The sequence below is a fragment of the Drosophila busckii genome, chromosome 3R (genome assembly GCF_011750605.1).
Source record: "Drosophila busckii strain San Diego stock center, stock number 13000-0081.31 chromosome 3R, ASM1175060v1, whole genome shotgun sequence".
NCBI lineage: Eukaryota > Metazoa > Arthropoda > Insecta > Diptera > Drosophilidae > Drosophila > Drosophila busckii.
In genome coordinates, this window is record NC_046607.1 from 8,846,628 (window position 1) to 8,867,468 (window position 20,841).

At 41.5% G+C, this 20,841-nt stretch overlaps 1 protein-coding gene across 3 annotated transcripts in view; it reads right to left on the reverse strand.

The window, feature by feature from the left end:
* LOC108601587 (homeobox protein homothorax) overlaps window positions 1-20,841 on the reverse strand; it is a 95,565-nt gene that overhangs the window by 12,753 nt on the left and 61,971 nt on the right. For all 3 annotated transcript variants that reach the window (XM_033293994.1, XM_033293993.1, XM_033293992.1), the window contains exons 9-10: window positions 7,020-7,115; window positions 3,068-3,091 (exon numbers count right to left, since the gene is read on the reverse strand). In XM_033293994.1, the coding sequence (XP_033149885.1) occupies window positions 3,068-3,091; window positions 7,020-7,115 (120 nt within the window). The remainder of the gene's footprint in view (window positions 1-3,067; window positions 3,092-7,019; window positions 7,116-20,841) is intronic.

Here is a 20,841-nt window from a genome sequence, read left to right on the forward strand (position 1 = left end):
CACACTTACATAGGCTTGTATGTAATTTTTATGGCGGATTTGTGTGATCCGCTGCAATAATTTTTTTTGAGCCAAGCTGCTGTTGCTGTTGCTGCATTGTTTTGCCAACGCGCGCGCAAAAAAAATATAAAAAATAATAATAATATTGTTGTTGTTGTTGCTTGTTGCGAAGCTGCAACATGTTCATGGCTCATTATTTTTTGTACGTTGAATTTTTGCGGTCCATTGAGATTGGTCTCGGCACTGCCTTGGACTTTTGGCTTTCAAGATCTCAGGCAGCTGCTTTGGCTCGGGGTTTTGGTTTTTGTGCTTAGCGCGCGCTTAAACAATTCAACAAACAAAGTGCAACAAAAAAGCGCTCAAAAGTTTATTAAAATTCCGCACGTAAATGGCAGCAACAACAATGAGAGAGAAACAACAACAAAAAAATAAATAAGCAAAGCCAACACATGTTTTCACGCCTACCCAAAAACTGAAATACAAAAACAGACTTCAAATCAAAAGAAACGAAAAGCAAAACAAACTAAAAACAATTTTAAAAGCTGTCAGAGCAAACGCCTTATATGCAGATTAGCCATATGTGGACCTCCCTACCAATCCAATCCAAGCCAACTCAAACTCAAACTCAACTGAACTCAGTCTTAGTCGCTGTCGCTCGCTCGCTCGCTCACAACGAAATGCAAAATCAAATTATTCAAATTCAATTATTGTCAATTTTATTTATTATTAATGCGCATAATTGTCAAATTTACCAAATTTATGAACGCTCTTAAACCAAGCTGACTGTGTGTGTGTGTGTGTTTTGCCCCACTGTGTCTACAGTGTCACGCACGCTGGCAGAGTTTATGCAAATGCAGAGACGTCTGGGGCTAAGAGATCTCTGCGCTCAATCCGCACGAATTTATGAGACATGTTGAAATGCATCTCACCTTGATTATGCTGGCCACGCCACCAAAGACGTTAGCCCGCTCAAAAGGGCTCAAGAGCTGTTGGCTGAAACCGAAGCCACAGCCCCACATGCGCCTGAAGATAAATGGCGAATGCGCTTAATTTGTTTTAGGTCCAGGCCAACAGCAACTTGAGCTATGCTAACTCCACACACATTGTCACGTCATCTGATCGGCTTAAGCATAAATAAAATTCTGCTGCTGATCACATTTCAATAGCTTCGACTATAAAACAAAACTAACAACTGTCTGCAATTTGGCTGCGTGCTGCTCGCTTTTTGTTTTATTATTATTTTCAACATGATATTAAGCAATTCATAAGCGTGTAATTTCGTTTAGCGCAGCAACAAAACACGTCAGACTAACAAAAAAAAAGTAGCAAGCAGCCCTGCTGTTGATTTTTGACATCCAAATTGCAGTCAAGACCAAAAAAAAATAAGTTAAGACGTCCCCCAGCCCGCAGCCCTTGCAACTTGCTTTTAATAACATGCTGAAAATGTTTTTTTAACAGCATGAAAATTATAACGCATCAGTCACGACGACGACGACGACGACTCCCCTCTCTACGTGTGTGTGTTTGTCTCTGTGTGTGTGTGTTTTGCGCTCATTCGCTGCACTGGGCAGCCATGTTGAAGGGGAAAAGCCAAGAGCAGCAACAAAAACTTGCGCAAAATGGTTTATGAACAGAGGAAATGAAGCATTTGGCATAAAATGTAGCAAATGGTTTTTTCTTTTAGTAGGTATATCTTTGATAATTTCAGCGCTTAGCATATGCAAATTACAGTTAATCACAGCGCGCTGCATAAATTAAAGAAAGGCCCTAACGAAAAATCAATGACCTGCCTAGTTTAGTTTTGAGAGCTACGACTGTCTAATAATAATGAAATATTTCCAGAACTTCTTCGGTTCCCCCCTACCCCAAAATAACACAAAAAGATGTGATTATTGTTGTTGTTGTTGTTGTTGTTGCCTGAGTTGTTATTTATGTTGCTCGATTGTCGGCCATACTAATTTCAAATTTAAATCTTGCGCTGTGACCTTTCATGCCTACCAACCATATCGAGATACAAATGTGTAGAATATTTATATATATACGCATATGTGTGTGTGTGTGTGTGTGTGCTGAGTGTATTTTATTTTGACTTGTTTTTTTTTTTCTTAATTTCGAAAGCGTATTAAATTACAAACACAACGTTGCACGCTCCTGAACGCTTCGCCCCCGCCCGCCGCTGCGCTCCGCAGAGTTGAAACAAGAATTTCAAGTATGTTTAACCCAAAAATACAAAACACACACACAGATACACAGATACAGCTACAGAGAGAGCATCAAATCGAACTGAACTGTCGCTCTGTCTCAGTCCCAGTATGAGTGTGTGGCATGCCCCATGAACACAGAGACGGGGCTTAAAGTATTTCACAGGAAATCTTCGGAAACGAAACCCAAGCAACAATATGTTCTACACATTTCTTATTTCTTTTGCCCTCGCTGTGGCTTTGCTGTTGCTGCTGCTGCTGCTGTGAGAAATCGAAATCCCAAAAACTAAATCCCTATAATGCCTTAAAGGGGCACAGACTGTGCCCAGGCAAAGACGCACACACCAGATTACATGTGTGCATGTGTGTGTGTGTGCTGCTTCTTCTTCTTCTTCTTCTTCTGCTGCTTGTGCCTCACAAGGGGCCCCGAGAGCGTGCGCACAGTCTATAATAATGATAAGATGGCTCTTAATCAGAAAATTTATATGGCCCCAGCATTTAGTTGTTGGTTTCAGCCTTTAGCTCTGGCACTGGCACTGGCACTGCCACGCCCCCTCTGCCTCGCTGCCTCTCTTATTCGCTGCCGAGCATCGTGAGCTGCCGCTGATGCTGATGATGGGTTATGCCCGTTTATAATTATGGGTCCTGTCAAATGCTAAATGAAGGGCGCATCAAAAGCCAAGTCACCAGCCCATACAATTTTCATTTTCGAGAGCGTTACGCTAAACTTTTTGCAGTTCACACACAAGCTGTTGCTCTTGGTCTTGGTCTTGGTTGGCTGCTCTCGCTTCAGTTTTAGCCATTTTGCTTAGTCGCACTACCATTGGTGGATGATATAGTACAGTATATGGTGTAAGTTTACTTACCGCTGGCACTCGTTCCGAAATTGTCTGCAAATAGAACAAAGCAAAGTGTCGATTAGTTTCAACTTGCTGGCAACCCACACACACACCTTTCACTCTAATTTAATTAACCTAATATATATTTTCGACCATAACCCTGCACACTAAAAAAAAAAGCCACAATAAATTTATACAAATGAATCTTCTTCAACAAGTTCCCAAAATTTCTCAGGCCTCAAAGTCGAGCGTACAATAAATCTTTTCAGCCACACGAATCTCGAAAAAATAAAATAAAAAATAGAGTTTTTAACATTTTTCTGTGCAGACTCTCTAACCGCAAATTGTTGTTGTTGCTATAAAAATATGATATATATTCACACACTCTCTGGCTCGCACTGATTCAGGCTCTGTGGCAATCAATCAAAAAAATACACACACACACAGAAACAGCTACAGTGAGCGAGAGAAGTTTGGAACCCAGCGGCAAGGCAAGTGTGAACCGAAAATATTTGGAGCAAATCAAATGCAGCAAAGCAAATAAAAAACTAAAACGATCATAAAAAACAAGGTCAGTCTTTAAAATAAAATTTGTATATTCAAATTTAAGCTTTTTATGCTTTTGTTGCTGTCCCTGCCAAACATTAAATTAATTTTCACACGCAAATCACTTTGTTGATTGTTTGTTTGTTATGGTTTTTATAGTTTTTTTTGTCTACTTTTATTTTTTTTTTTTTGCAATTTTATGCTTAACAAAATTATGTAAATGCGAATTTCTCTATGCAAACTAAAACTAATCGGTGGACAGAAGAAGCAAAAACCGGCTAACTAGAATTAATCAGTTTATAAGAACATGACAGTAAACTTTTGATATAAGCAAAGAGCAGAAAATATAATTTTATATATATATCATAAACAGAGTAGTAGCAACTGATTCTAAGATTTCTAAGCAAGCAACAACAAATTATCTGTCACTTTAATTTTATTTTTTTCATAAAAATTGACAAAAAGCCCAGAGTATCAATTTCATTATCAATTAAAATAAAGCCTAACAACTTAGAATTCCAAGCAAAGAGATCATGAGCAGAGATCAATTCTAAAGCAAGCTAAATAGTTTTCACAGAAATTTTAATTTAGAATTTTAAATAGTAAAACTTATTACTTATAGCAAAGTCTATTAAGAAACTGATTTATAAGCAATAGATAAGCAATTGCTTTGCACTAATATGTTTAGCTTAGTTGGTTATATGCAATGTTTACTGTGCGTTCTTCAGCTTCAATCTGGAACCCAATGAACGCCTTCGTTGTCACTTAAGTCATCGAACACGCATTGCTACATTGTACACATGTACAGACTGATGATGATGATGATGATGATGACCATGATGATGGTGTTGCCCTCAGTTCGCAGCGCAGTCGGTGTCGGTGTCAGTGTCCTGGAGGCGGCCATTACGACGACGCTGGCCATCGGCGCAGTTCATAAATAATCGTCTTAAGTTGATGCGGCCGACTGTCGGCGTTTGCTGGGTGGTTCATGGTTCTCACCAAGGCCTGTGTTCTGGCCAATGCGACAGATTAAGCCCGAACATACAGCCATTGCACATTTCGAGTTAATGTAACACACAAGCGAACAACAACAGCAACAACAACAAAAAGTTGAAAAAGTTGGAAAGCCAGGCGCGAGTTTTGCGCGCTCAAATATTCCAAAAACGTTTCATTAAATGTCGCCGAGGCAGTGCCTCAATTTTTTCACTCGCCAAAAATTCAGCTAAAGCAAAGTAAAAAGAACAATAACAGCAACAACAACAAGTCGTGTCTGATCCCATTTTAATATTCTAGATACTTAAATAAAATACGTGTCTGGCTTGGCCAGCAAACGTTTATTGTTTGTTAATTGATTTTGCTGGAAGTTGTTGCCGTCGTCTGTTAAAATGCAAAGTGCAACTTCGCATTTGGTATGCAAAATTTGTTTGCCCTGTGTCGAGCGTCTACAGTCTGCGTTCTACAGTCTACAGTCTTTCTTGGCCGAGTCTTTGACTTTGGCCTGGGCGCAATTAATTTGCAGACAACGAAATCGCCGCACAGCCTTGAGGCGGACAAGACAAACGCGTTGACAATTGTCAAGGACTGTGTCAGCAGCCGTTTGACAGCTCTCAGTTGAGCTGGGAACTGGGAGCTGGGAGTTGGGGGCGCAGCTACACTTGGGTCATTTAACGGTAATTACTTAAGAGCGAGCGGGAGTAAACCTGAGAGCTCAAGTGCCGACAAAGCGGCGGCCGGCCAAGTGAAGCATAAAAATGAAGCACCCCGAACCGAGGAGAGAAAAAGGAAAAGCACACGACTTTTCCTTCAGTCTCTGCGTCTATTTATGTGACTATTGAAGTGGAGCTTGCTCAAGTGGCTTGGCTCTCGGATAGTCTCGTCGGCTTGGGGCTTTGATTTTTGCTTGATTTCTTTCAAACTCAAGCAGCGCGCACGAGGCGGAGCTGCGAGCTCCAAAATAGAGATGCAGAGCAGCTCGTCTCAGTCTCAACTCTGCATTGTTTGCTGTTGTTCACTTACTGTGACGCCATTTTCAAAGCAACAACAACAGCAACAACAGCAACTGAAGCTGAAACTGAAACACGCCAAGTCAGTCTTAGCGCTGAAATTGAAGTTGAAGTTGAAGCAGCGTATGCAAAAGAGCCCAAGAAACAAGCTTGCAACACAACAACAACAACAACAAAAAATCAAAAGCAACGTAGACACTGCTCAAGCCAAAGAACATGTCCAAAGGCAAACCGCCAAAAGGATAATCAGCAACAATTTAGTATTATTACACCACGTTTCGAAGCCATCGAAGTTGCCAGCAGAGCAAGCGAGAGAGCTACACACAAAGTATATATATTCTCTATATATATATGTGTGTGCTTACTTCAGATGATTTTTTTCTTTTTTGAAGCCACAGAGCTACGAGCTACGAGCCACGAGACTGAGCTCTCAAGTATGCATTTCAAAGAAAATCATTATTATCGATGGAGGCAGAGAGAAGACGACGACGACGTGGACGACCTGGACGTTGTGGACGACGCGCAAGACTAAAGACCTAAGCCCAGTCTATAGACAGAGACTCAGAGCTCTGAAGCTCATTCCTTTTGGGTATTTTCACGTGGCCGCAGATTGAGTTTCAATGGAAAAATGATTTGCAAATTGACTTTAACGAATTGCTCGAGTGAGCACAACCTGCTGGCTCTGGGCCTGTGCCTGGGTTGGCACTTATGGAATTTTGATTACCACATAGAGGAAGAGGAAGAGGAAGAGCGTAGGCTATATTAGGTAAAAATCTGCATATAATTGGCCTGCTTGAGAAATAGCTTTAACTATGAAGCTAAGGACAGCATTTCAACATTTTCATTTGCCAGAGAGCTGCATGCGTTTTGATGTATCGAGTACTCAATAGCCCATTGAAGTGTAATAGAGAGTCTGTCTGTCTGTCCGACTGCCATTATCAGCCACATAATGCTGTCCGTTCGTCTGTCTGTCCGACTGTCTGTTCAAGCCCGTGCTCTGCCTTTGTTTTGGCATTTTTATGTGGCCTTTGGCAGCTACGTATATCATTATAGAAATTACCTACTGCGCCATGAGCCGTGAGGCAACAACATAGCCATAGCCATAGCCGCGCGGCCATTGTTAGTAGTTTGCCATTAACGTTAACGTTAACTCTTTGGCACAATCTGTACAGCGAATCTCTGCGCTCTGGTCAGGCTGATAAAAAAGCAAACAAAACAATGCCACACTACTGTCAGCCCAGGCGGCCAGCAGGTCTTTAGCTTAAAGCCGAAAAAAAAGTATAAAAATAAATATAAAGTCTAAGCTGGTGACACAGTAAATCATTAAAAATCTAATGGAAACATTGACGTCAGCTGGCAAAGACTGATAAAGTGCTAGATACTAGATCATGTGAAAACTTATTGTTGTGTTTGTGGGGTTGGTTACTTACCAGGACTACCAAGGAAGACTGAGGAGTAGAGTCGCCGCGAGGCGTCTGCATTGCGCGCGTCGGCAGGTGAGGACCATTCTCTTCGACACCATCGTCCTGTAAGCAAAAGAAGCAGCCGCTCATTAGTTAACTGTACTATTTATATGTTATACTATTTATATCTTATCTTTAGGTTATTAAGTGCTTAAGCTACTTTGCTTGGGCCGCTCTAAGCCAACAAACTGTGAGACCCGAAAACTAGACTAAAGTCAACTGACGCGATTTGTAACACTTGTCAACTTAAAGATTTGCACAATATTGACATATGTTAAGCCACACACACAAACACACACACACACAGACAGCGACATGTTAATGCTCGCTGAGTAGCTTTCATCAGACAGCGACTGGGCTGACTGACTGACTGACAGGTGCGTCTATATTTGGCAGACGCTAAGCTACCCCCAAGTGCGCGACGCTTATCAAAAATATTGAGCTCAAGCCGCCTGCGCTACAAAAATTAAGATTTGCTGCCTTAAACTTTAAATGAAATACGCAGTGTGTCCAAAGCAGAAAATGAATGAAAATGGCGCTAATAATAATTTGGTTTATTGGCACTAAAGCACAATGAAGACACAAAAGGGGGGGAGGTTGCATCCATCCACCTCCCGCCTTCGAAGCAATTTCTATTATTTTTTGAGCTGTTTTCAAGTCGACGCGACGAGGGCGTCGCACCTTTATTTAAATTCTAACTTGGCCGGCCAGCCAGCCAGCCAGCCAGGGAGTCAGCGTCGAGTCTTGCGCTTCGTTTTCTTAATGGGCAATTTTCTTGCTAGTAATGGGCACGTTTTATGGACGCATTTTGTGGGGTGTTTATCGTGTATACAAGCTCAAGTAGGGCGCCCAACCCCCCCAAAGTAGAAACTGCATTGCATTTCAATGGGCAGGCAGGGGGTTGACAGTTTTCGATGCTTAAATATAAAAATAATTTAATGGCATATTAAATGACAACACAGCTGTCGCACCTGTGCAATCAAAAATATGCATTTCCATTTCAAATCAAGCCCAACTAATTGAGTCGAGCGGGCGCACACAAAACTGAACAAAACAAAGCGAAGAGGAAGAAAACCAAATTGTTCGCACATAAATCTTTGCACTAAAAATTTTATTGTCGTTTTTATAGTTTAAAGAATAAAACAAAAACACTGAAGGCGACAGTGGCACAAACTACTCAACGGGGCCACAAGAGGCACGCCGAGCCAAACAGTCTGCCACGGCTCTCTTCACACACACACACAAACACACTCACACATAGAGCGAGAGCGAGAGAAGCACTCACTCCCTCAAGCAATTTCCCCGTCGTATCGTAAGCATATCGTAAGTTGAGCGCACACTGCTTATACCGTAAGAAGCGCAAGCGAGCTAGCAAACAGTTGTGCAAGTGAGATGCCAACAGTTGAATAATGACGCCGACTGTCTGTGTGTGTGCCTGTGTGTGTTTGAGTGCGAGGCGAATTGAAGGCGAATTGAGGCGACTGCGAGACAGCGACCAGTCAACATAAAGGTTTCTTCTCGTTATTGTTATAGTTGCTATTGCTATTGCTGTTGCTGCTGCTGCTGCTGCTTATTATGCAATGTTAAATCAATAAATTGACAGAAATGTGTGCGCGTCAGAGCTTTAACAAGCGCCAAAAACCCATAAAGCAATGTTTTCCAAATAGTTCTCTAGTTTATGCTGTTGTAGACACACGAATTTATGAGACTTTAAATAGCCGCCGCGTTTCTGACACAACTCAAAAGACTTTGTATTGCTTTTAGCACAGCCAGGCATTTAAATTAATATTTTGTGTCATGTTCGGCTAAAATCAAATTTAAATTACTTAAGCACAAGTGTGTGCAAGAAATAAATAAAGCCAACAAAATTAGTTTTCAATAGAAATATTTTTGGTCAGCATAATTATAAAAAATAATAATATTATTCTTTTCTATATAAAATGCATTGCAATTTATTTCAGCACAGCAGACATTGCATTTTACATTTTAAATAATAATTGTTGCCAATAAAAATATTTCTGAGACTGAAGTCCGAAAATTATTATTAAAATGGTTTGATTTTTATTATTATTAATGTTTGCACTGTATTAAAGGCATTTAAATGTATTTAATAAATTCAAGCATTGCATTTTTTTAATGAAAATTATTTTTACATTTTGAATAATATAAATACTTTTAAGACTGACAAATAATTTAAACTCCAAACTATTAGAATATTATATTATCAATTCTTGATACACAAAATGCCTTTAAATTCATTTTATTTTATTTATTTTAAATAATTTTTACCACTCGACATATTTTTGAGACTAATGGCAAAATAATATTATTATGTTTCATTAACGTTGCTTGCTTTATTTAAATTCATGAAATTCATTTTAAAACTGCTCACATTGCATTTGCTTATTCGAAAGTGTTTTTCACATTTTGAACTCTAATTTTGTCTGGCTATTTATAGTGTAAGAATTTTTTGATTGTCATGGCCCCATTGTACCCTTCTCAAGTGCTGATTAATGGCGCTACTTACGGGCTCTTTGGCCCTCAGTGCATTGATTAGAGCCGCAAGTAAATGTGCGGCCAAAAATGCGCCGAACTCTCTCTCACTCTCTCTCGCTTATCAATGGCACAAAGTTCAAACAACAGAAAGTGACACTCATTAATAAGTGCACACACACACACATGGACAGCTGGACGGACAACTGCAGCGACGAATTTTCCATATAGTAGCTGAGATTTCCACATTTATATTTACGTATGTGTTATATATAAATAAAAGAAAATTGAAGCCACCCTAGACACAAGTACAACAAACACAATGCAATGCCCAAAATACCAAAGTCTGTTCTGTATCTATATATATATATATATATATATATATATATATGTGTGTGTGTGTGTGTGTGTGTGTTTAGATAAAATTGTGTTTCGAAAGTGACAGTTGAAATGATTTATCACTTGCCAGCGACTACTGCAAGTCGCACAGTCCCCCCACCCACTAAAAGCGCCCCTCATTCACCCACCGCACCGCCCGAACGACCGCCCGACCCGTCTCTAATGGCAGCAGACGCCTTTTGCCTGCCGCTGCTGCTGCTGTCGTCAAAGTTTTTAGCAGCGTTGCTTCGTCGCTCGCATTTTTGTGTAGAAAAATTGAAAATTGCTTTTTTCGTTGGAGTAACGATGTAGCCCTGAACCCAACACCCCCGCACCCCGGACCACACACCGCACCGCTCTGGAGTCTAAAAACATTGTTGCTATCACAATCAACTTCATCTTTCCAATTTTCTACTATTTGGCTTTGTTTTGCCCTCAACATTGTTGCTGGTTTTTGAGTTTTTCATATGAAAATTTAATTCCAGGACACCCAGCGCCCAAATAGCTCACAACTTGGGCCGCAAACCCCCCAACCCCTCTCCGCATTTTCCATTTCATGACACGCACACACACACACACAGACAGACTATGCGCGTGTGAGTGTTGCGAGCTAATTTAAAAATTTTTGTAATTTTTTCGCCTTGCTCTTTTGGAATTTTTGCAATGCGCGACAAAATGATTTATGTCGCTGCCTGCGCAAAATTAAAAATATTACAAAACAACAATAACAGCAACAACAATGGCAATGGCAACAGCAACAAAATGACAATGTGCACATTTAAATAACACACACAAAATGAACACAACAAACAACAAAGAAAAGCAAAAAAATAAAGAAAATCATCGTGTGTTGTTTGTGTCACTTTAAAGTTTAAATGAAAATGTTGCAGTGAAAATTTCTGTTGGCTTTTTCCAATTTGATGCCAAACAATTTTGTATGACGGCGGCTCGTTAAAAAAAAAAACAACAACAACCACACACACACACACATACATGGGCATGAAATGAAATAAAATAAAATGAAAGCAAACCGCAGCAATTTTTCAACATTTTGCACGTGTAAATTTTCCAATTGGTTGAGCGCGTGATATGCGAGCGCCAAACTTGGCTGAATGAGTTGGCAATGGAGGTGGGGGAAGGGGTGGGGGGTGGGTTGCTGAGAACGTCTGCTGTGGTGGGCGTGGTCACTCCCAGCTCTAATCAAATTCAAGCTCTGGCCAGCTTGAACTCTAAGCTGCTCTTGCATATTTAAGCGCAGCTTTAACTGTTGCAAGTTGCAACTTGCCGACGGCTTTGCCACAAATGCATACGATTGGTAACACTGCGAGCCAAGTGGCTAACCAACGACATTTGAATACGCTTTGGTTTTTCAATTTTTAACAACATTGCATTTAAATTATTTGCAATCCGCCAAAGCTGCGCTTATATGAGCTGATACCTGGACTTATAGCACATACTGTGGCATTTTAGTGGAATTGTATTTTAATTTACGTCGCATATATTGCTTAACGAAGTGAAATTTCACTTTCTTTTTGCGTTGTTGTTGCTGTTGCTTTTATTTTTGTTGTGCGCATTTATTTTCAAATGCAACAGCGACATTTCAATTTAGTTTTTCTTTTTACAAATACCCTAGAATTGAAATGAAGCGAAGGTAGGTAACATTCTTTATCATTTATTTACTTTATATAATGAAAGTGAAGAACCCAACATTTGATTGTGATTGGCAAAAACTAAAATCGAATCAGAACTTGGAGTTAACTTAGGCGATTCTACTGGATTCCATTGGATTAGATATACAGTTGCCAATAAGAGATTTCAGTCTGAGAGCTCTCAAACTAAATTGTAGATGGCAAAATGTATAAAAATTATTATATATAGTATATAATTTCCACTAAAAGTTGAATCTGTATTGCTTGAAATCATCTCGAAGCTGAGTTAAGTTTGGTTTGAGTTTAATTTGAAGCTGAGATCGAAATAAACGAAAACATTATTCAAACAGCAAAGCGTATACTTTAGTCGAGCATTCGTTTAACTCATCTGTCCAGTAGGTGGCGCTGCTGCAGCTGCTTTACGACTGTGCAAAAACAACAACAAGCAGAGCAGAGCTGTTGTCTATCTATTGTTGTTGTTGTTGTTGTTGTTAGCTTGGCATTTTTCCGTTGCAGTTTTTACAAATATTTTCCATGGCGACGTGCGCTAAAATGTTTTTATTATTTTTTTTTTTTGCAATGTTTTTGTTTTTTTCAGCTATTTTAGTTCTGTTTTGTTTTAATTTAAATGAAAAAGCTTTTCGCGCATAGTTATGAGAATAATGGCAGTTTTAAATGTGCACTAAGCGCGACAGCGCTAGAAAGAGACAACAAGCGATAGAGAGAGAGAGAGAGAGACAGCGACAGCGACATGTAAAATGTCTGAAAGTTCGTGCCTAAGCCCCACAAAAATGGAATTTAAAGAGGCTTAGTATTTTTTATCACTTTGCTGAAATTTTGTTATGTTTGCCCACCAAGTGGGCGTGGCAGCTTTAACGTGTTGTTGTTGCTGTTGTTGTTGTTGCAAATTCAATAACAGTACGAAAAAAGGCAAAACAACGAAATGAACGCAGCCAAAACACGACTTGTAACTTAAGCAGTGCAAGTTTGTCACCAGCTCCGAGACAAGATGCTGCTGCAGTTGCTCCCCCCCGCCACCACCCAATTGCTCGCTTCAGCGTTTGGGGCCAACATTGTGGAAGTGTCGCCTGGGCGACATATCGCTTTACACTTGAAATGAATTTGAAAGTCTGACGGGGCACAGCTCGTAACTCTTGCCTCACACACGCAATCGCACACACACACACACATACACACGTATGTATTGGGCGACACACACGTTGAACAAGCGTTGGTCCAGCGCTGAGGCTGGAGCTGGAGCCTGAGCCTGGTTTCGCCTGTGGCTGGGCTGTCTTTATCTGAAGCCAAGACCCGCGCGACTAATATAAACGTACAATGGACCAACTTAAGCTGAAATGACAGTTGCGACATGTTTGCGTAGGCGTGTGCGATCTTTGCCACAACAACAACAGCAACATCAGCAACAGCAACAACAGCAACAATGAGCAGAACATTGGCAGGCAGGCAAATGTTTTGGTATTAATTTTGCTTGTTCCCAGCAGTTTGCAGTCTGACAATAAACTTTATCGCATTCATGTGTATGCACTTTATGACACCTACACAACAGCAACATCAGCAACAGCAACAGCAACATCAGCAGCAACAGCAACAATAAAACTTGTTTCAAGTCTTTTTAAATTAACTTGGCGCAGGCATTTCATATGAAGTCTCGGCTGAGTGTGTTTGTGATTTTATTTTTGGCACAACTGATTCCATTTGATGAGCTATGGCTGCTACCCCAGTCACTCCCTTTGCGGTCAGCGGACGGCGACTCAGGACTGCGACTCCGACTGCGACTGCGACTTGTGCCGCCGCTCAGTGGTCCGTTGCCTTTGGTCACGTGACCCTAATAAATCACAGAATTAATGTTACGTAAAATGGAGTTGCGCACGGCAAAGTCACCAATACATACGTCCTAGGCAGGATCAGCTTGGCTAGCTACAGTTACAGCTACAGCTACAGTTACAGTTACAGTTGGAGAGTTTGTGAAAAGCAGCCAAGTGAAGAGCTAACTGTGCCAGCCGGAAATTGAAAAACGTTTGCGGCATTTCTGATAAGCGCGCGACAGACAAACAAATCGTGCAACTAACTAAATACACACACACACACACAGACTCATATGTGTGTGTGTCTACATGTAATAAAAAGCAGCTCAGCTTGCCTGCCTGCTTAATTGTCTGAAATTTTGTTTTCATATAAAAAAGAGACTCAAGCTAAACACCCACGCATTTGTTCGCTCGCTCGCTCACACGCTCAGCGACGCAGGCGCACAACAACGAGCGGCAGCGGCAGCGGCAGCGGCAGCAAGAATAAAACGTGTAGCAAGCGTCAACATTACGGCCATTAAAAATACCCAAAACGACAACGACAATTTCCTCATTATCGTAAAATTTATTCAAGCAAAATAAATTCATTGGTCGTTAACCTTGACACTGGTTTTTCTCTCTCTATATTGAGTGTGTGTGTGTGTGTGTTATTGTTGTTCTTTTTTTACAGTCTGTATGCGTGTATGCGTGTGTGTGTGTGCAATACACACATAAAATTTATGCTACGATGCGTGTTAAATAGTCGCTGTCATTGCCTGTCTGCAACTTGGCTAAGTGTTGAACCGAATTGAGTTTGTTGCTGCTGCTGTTGCTTTTGTTTTTTGCTGCTGCTGTGGCCAGACTTTTATGGCCTGGGAGTTCATCAAATTAGACTGCTATATAGAGAGACTGTAGACTTTATAAACATAAAACACATGTTTTGCTTTATGTGCCTGTGTGTGTGTGCGTCTTAGCAAATTGGCATTACTTGCATTGCAGCCCTGACGCGGCAGTATTTGAACAAAAGCGCTGACTAATGTTCGCCATTTTGTGAGCACAGCAACAGCAACAACAACAACAAATGCATATACAAGCAAAGCAAAGAGTAATCCACAATGACGCCACTAAGTATGCTACAATAATCGATAAACACTCTGTGTGTGTGTGTGTGTGACTGCGTTTTAGGCTATATACTGAGCTCTAGTCTATGTGATTTGTCATTGCTGTCGCGTCGCCAATTATATATTATTGTTTTAGGCCTTAGGCTCAGGCTCAGGCCTTTTGCCTTTAAAGCCGCTTGTGGCTTACAAACTTGTTGATTGAAATTCCAGCATTGAATTCAAAGCCATTTCATATGTTAATAAAAGCGAGGCTTGCTATATATATAAACAACTTGCTTGAAGAATGAAAAACGCAAAGGCCAAGCGCATAGAAATGAAGAAAAGCTTTTTTCATGCGCACTTCAACAAACTGTATATGCTGCTGTGTGTGTGTGTGTGTGTGTGTGTGGCAGCTGGCTGTATGCGTATTGGCGCAAGGACTCGCAAGGAGTCGCTTCATCAGCAACAACTCGGAATCTGCTGCTGCTGCTACTGCTACTGCTACTGCTGGCTGTCGTCATCATCGTCATCGTGGTGGCTGCTCTTTATATAAAAGCCGACAGCGAGACGAGCAGCCAAGGAAAAATGCCACACACACAGAAGCTTCCACTTGGTTTTTTTTTTGAGCATTTTCTTTTATTTCCAGTCAGCAGCAACATTCTTTCACACAAGCTGCGTGTTTTGCCATTTTTTCTCTTTTATTTTTTGTTTGTTTTGCTTTTTTTTGCGCTAGTTTACTTTTTTTTCTTCCAGGCGAAAAGCTTTGGCGCTCAGTGTGCTCTCTTGGCGCCTGCTCCAGCTGCGTCTCTGAGCATGTGTGTGTGTGTCTGTGTGTGTGTAGAGCAGTCAGCTCACTTTTCTTTTGAATGATTCGATGATTTTAAGCGCCTGCGTTATATGAAAACCAATCGCATCAAAGCACCCCATTAAATTTCATCGTCAGGCATATATCCTTGCCATACACACACACACACAGATAGAGAGACGCATACAAAGACAGACATAGAAATAACAACAGCTGCTGCTGCTATGGATGCTATGGCTGCTGTGGCTGCTGCGCTGGCTTGGGTTATGCTCGTCCTTATTGGCATCTGCAGCAGCAACGTCTGCGCCTTTCAATGGCAGACACTGCTCGATGCTCGACCCAAGGCACTGTTTGTGTTATATGCCAGAGCAAATCCGTCAGCACAGACACAGTGCAACACCCACCAGCCACCCAACCCAACCAACGCTTGTTACCAATATTGGAGCTTGCTGGGGCAGCTGCATTGTCATGATTATGTGCTGACGGCGTAAATGGCTCTATCAGCGCATTGTGCGCTGCTGCTGCTGCTGCTGTCTCCTCTCGCTTGGGCCGTTGCATATGACATGCCACATGCCACATGCCGCACGCCGCATCAGCCCGCTTTAAATCAGCCATTGTTTGAGCTCGCTGCTTTGCCAGCTTTAAAGTGCTTTTAATGGCTTCATGCAAGCCAAGAAGAAATAACACACAAGTCATGCCTTTCAGCTGCTGGCCCAGAGTGTGAGCATTGGGGGTCAGCGGGTGTTGTCAGACAGCATTTTATATACTTTCTATATACACACACACACACACACACACATAGTCTATCACTGGCTCCGCCCGCTCCCAATCTTCGCACTGGCTTCGGTTTGCAGCTTTTGCTTTTAGTTTTGCTTTATTTGCACTTTTCTTGCTGCTCTTGTATTTTTTTTTTTTTATTTTGTGCTGGCAAACATTTAATGGGTTTTTCAGAAAATTGCATTTTCTTCTTTGGCACTCTTTAGTCTTTTTGTTTAGCTGCTACTTTTCCAGCAAAAGAAGCGACGCTGACTTTGTTGTTGTTGTTGTTGCTGCTGCTCATGACCATGGCTGCCATATTAGATTTTGAATGCATTTCCGCTTTTTGCCGCAGCGTGGAAACTTTTGTTCGCCATGTTGGCTGGCTATAACTGTACAGCTGTGTGTGTGTGTGTGTAAATATTTTCGCACTGACTGACAGCTGGGGCAGCAGTGAGCTTGGCTGCTACTGGTTGTTGGCTCAGCTCCATGCTCCAAGCTCAAGCTCCATGCTCGAGCTCTCTGGCTGCATTAAAACTTTGTTTCATTTTGGCTTTAGTTTGCCAGTTTGTTTTCTCCTACTACTACCACTCTTCTTCTTCTTCTTCTACTGCTATTTTTTGCGCTTATTTTTCCTGTTTGACGAAAAAGTCCAAGTTGTTGTGCAAAGTTTTTATGCAAGTTTTGCTATTTTGGCAAATGGATATATACCCACTATATATATATATAGCAGTAGTTTCGCTTAGTTTGTGGGTGCGCACACGCCTTGAAGTTATGGCAAAGTTTGCGAACCCTGCATGCGTACAGAGCGGACGGACGGACGGCCACTTGCAACATCTATAAATTTGCTACAGCTACAGTTGAAGTTGAAGTTTGCTATCAATGCTGAAGTTTAATCAAAACTTGCAAGCGCCCAGCCCATAGCAGCTGTCCAAACTTTAAATTCCTTGACGCACACACACGCACACCTGGCTGGCTGGCATTTTAGGCATTGCATACCTCAGGGCGTTGCGCTGGACATGGCAAACATGCCAGCAATTCGCGCCGGCAACACATTCCACAAATTGAGAAATTTACAACTCCAACTCCACTTTAACTCCAACTCCAAAGTCCACTCAGTTTATTATCAAATTCATACGCTGTTCGATTCATTAGAGGAAACTTTTAAGGTCTGTGGGCCTATTAAACATATTCGGTTACACTCCGCTTACCGGTTTGCTGTTAATCCACATAAACTGGCCAATAGTTTTCAGTTTAATGGCCAACAATAAACCGAGTTGGAGGCGCAGCTACAAAATCGATTAAGCGACAACAGTCTGAATATACATATAATGTATATATATTTATATATATGCTGTGGCATTTAACGCTCGCTCGTAAATCTTTCAAGGACAGACAGCAGCTACGAGTTAATCATCAGCTATGATTTAACGATGTACAAAGCATTTAATTGCCGTTCGACAGCTGACAACGGTATCTGCTTTGTCTATAAACAAACATAAAACTTTGCCAAAGGTCAATTCAATAAAAATTTCTGTGCTGTGACAATTTGGAAAACAGTTTACACGCTGCTTAGCGCAAATAAACAAGTTTCAATTTCGTTAAAATACGCAAGCTGGGTGGGCACCTTCAATTGGTGGAGTGGGGGAGGGGGTTGGCATTTTCTTTTCGGGCCCGGTTTTCAAATTGAAAACGTGTCCAACAGCAGTCATCAATTTTTAAACACGAGTAATCACTTTGTAAACGTTGAAGCGTTCGCTCGTTTCAAGCCGCACATAACTTTCTGCCACAGAGGGTTGCAGGTTGAGACCAAGACAGAGGCTGAGGCTGAGGATGAGGCTGAGGCTACAGCTTATCCCCAGTGGGCACGCTTTTGCCGTCTGACAAGTATGCCTCAAACATTCTCTATCGACTGTTAGACAGTTGCAGTTGCTGCTGCTGGGGGGCGGCTGCTCGATTTCCAAATTTTCGGCACGTAACTACGTAAAGTTGCAGAAATTTTTATACAATTTGTTGCATGCATAATTCAGCAGGACAATCGCCCAGGACGATGGCAGCGTGTGCGCTGGATTTATGCTGAGCTGTAGTAGTTACAAGTTTGTCTGCCTGGAATTATGATGAGAGCCCAAGCGAGCAGCTCTATTGAATATTAAGCTGCTGCTTGCTCTGCTCATTGTTAATCTACTGAAATAAGCGCCATCATTTGTCTAAACAAATACAAATGACAATTGGCAAAGAAGAAAAAAAAACTTAATACCCGCGGCTCTCAATTCTATTTAATTGTTTGTCTGTTTGTTTGAAATCGAAACTTGACCAGCGTCAAGCAAATAAGCAAATTTATTAAATACTCATTTATCAACATCATAAATCAAAAGTGTGTGTGGCTAGACCCGGTACATGGAAATGCGCAAAGGGTCTTTTAAGTTAATCAAATGAAAAATCAATAAAGTCTGTCTATCTGTATGAGCATCTAGTGCTCAGCAGCTACAAAAGCTAGAGCAAGCAAACTTGCTAACTGTCTGTCTGTATGAGCGCCAAGATTTCAGCAACTATAGCAGCTATAAACACCAAACTTGCTACCTAACTCTGTATTAAGCCTTAGCAAGTCGCGCTAATTTTAGAAATTTGATAACTGGCACAAATCAAGCAAAACTGTAGCATATTTGCATTTTAATATATGCAAAGCACATAATTGTTATTATTGTCTTTAAGCTGAGCAGTGGAACAGCTGAATGAATTAGTCATTTATTCTATAATTATACTTGGTCTCATATTGTCGACTGCGCCCGTTTGCTGCGCATTTATTTTTTAGTAACGCTCAGTTTCAGTTTCGGTTTCAGTTTTGACTTTGATTTGGACTGTGCTGTGCATAAATATATAAATGTATATTTATTTGAAATGATCTATCAACAGTTGCCGTTGATGTTTCTGGTTTTCTACATTTTATATAGTCTCGCTTTTTTTTTATGGCGTCGCATCTCAATTTTATGGCTGGTTAATTTTGCATGTTTTTGTTGTTGGCTGTTGATTTTGATTTGGCATTTTGATTGCTTTGCCGCTGTCATTTGCTAACACAAATGAACAAAAAAGAGACAAACGGCAAGTGCTGCGTGTTGCTTTTGCATTTGACAACTCGCTGATGGACGATGGACTGATGTACAGTGGGGGGGATGTAAATACATCCACACATACTTCTATACATATTTTGTTTGATAGCGCGCAATCTGTCAAAAACTTGCGTCACACTTTTGCTTTCAATTTGACCTTTGCTAAACTGTCAAAATGGCCGCTGCAAGTGTCAAATGCCCAGTGATTGCTGCTGCTGCTGCTGCTGCTATCGTTGTTGTTGCTCTCGTTAGACTTGCTTTTGACAGTTGCAAAAATGATGCGGCGTGGACAGGCAACAACAACAACAGCAAAAGGCAACAGCAGCGGCAGCAACAGCAACAACAAAACGCGGCTTTGAACTACTAAATCATTTTTGACAGTTGGCGGCGACGGCGACTGCGACTGCGACGCCGGGGAAAGCCCCCCAAAGCAGCGCAGTCAACAGCTGAGCTTCAGTGTGTGTGTGTGCACACTTTAACCATGACCTTGAACGTTACATGCACACACACACAGACAGAGCTTTTGTTTATGCAATAAATTAAAAGCAATAATTTTTCATCTTGAGGCAACAGCAGCAGCAGCAACAGTTGAAAGTTCGCCCGCTGCGGCGAAGCGCATTAATTTTGTGTAAAGTTTATACACACACAGGCACACACACATACACATACAAGCACAGGCAGAGCGACTGAGGCAGGCAGCAAAAGTGATAAAGCACCGCAGCAACATTGAGCAGACATTTGTTTTTAACTCGCTGCGACTGCGTTTGGGGCCGTATCCGTGTCTCTCTACGTGATGCGCCCTCTCGCTCTAGCGCAGCATAAGCGAATGCGCGCAAAAAACAATAATTCAACTTGTGGCTGCTCCACATACGCATGCAACTGTATTTGTATCTATATATAGATATATATGTATCTGTATCTGTAGCTGAAGCCGGGCACAGGTTCACGCTTTGCGCCTGCGCAGGTCAAACAAATTGCAGGCGACACACACACATACAACACTTTCGCTCTCGCTCGCACTCTTTGTTCTTCGCTCAGTGCCATTAATTCTAGCGCTTGCCGGCTTGTTTGACAGTTCTGACAGACGATTATTTAAACTTGTGCTTAAATGCGCTACCCTTTCCCCCCCTCCAGCCCCTCGTACAGTCTAGCATTGGCCCTGGCCCTGGCCCTGGCCATTGTTATTGTGGGCGCAACTCTCTCTTTCGTTCACTCGCTCAGTCGCTCTGTGTTTGCTATACAAATTACACTTTGCTCGGTTTTTATTTTTGGCATAATTCATTTTCATTTTTGATACTTTTTGCATTGTCTGTGCCTACAGGGCCGGCGCTCCTCCACACCCCCCCTCAAGTCTGACTTAACTGGGTTAGTAGGTCCTGCCTGTTGCCGTCGTGCTGCTGTTGCTAATGTGTAAATTAATAAAGCTGCAGCCAATGAGGCGAGCGTTGTTTGCTCTGCTCGCGCTACCGTCGCTAAACATTTTTACAACTATTGCTAATTTTAATGATTTTTATGATTTTACACACCGTTTTTCAACTTGACGCAGCGTGGCATCATAAAAAGCACACCCAGCAAAGAGAGTGAGTGAGAGAGAGAGAGGGAGAGAGAGAGAGAGAGAGTTGCAGCGTCTTTTTATGAACTGCAGGCGGTCGGTCGGTCAGCCGATTGCTTAGCGAAGACAACAACCAGGCCATAA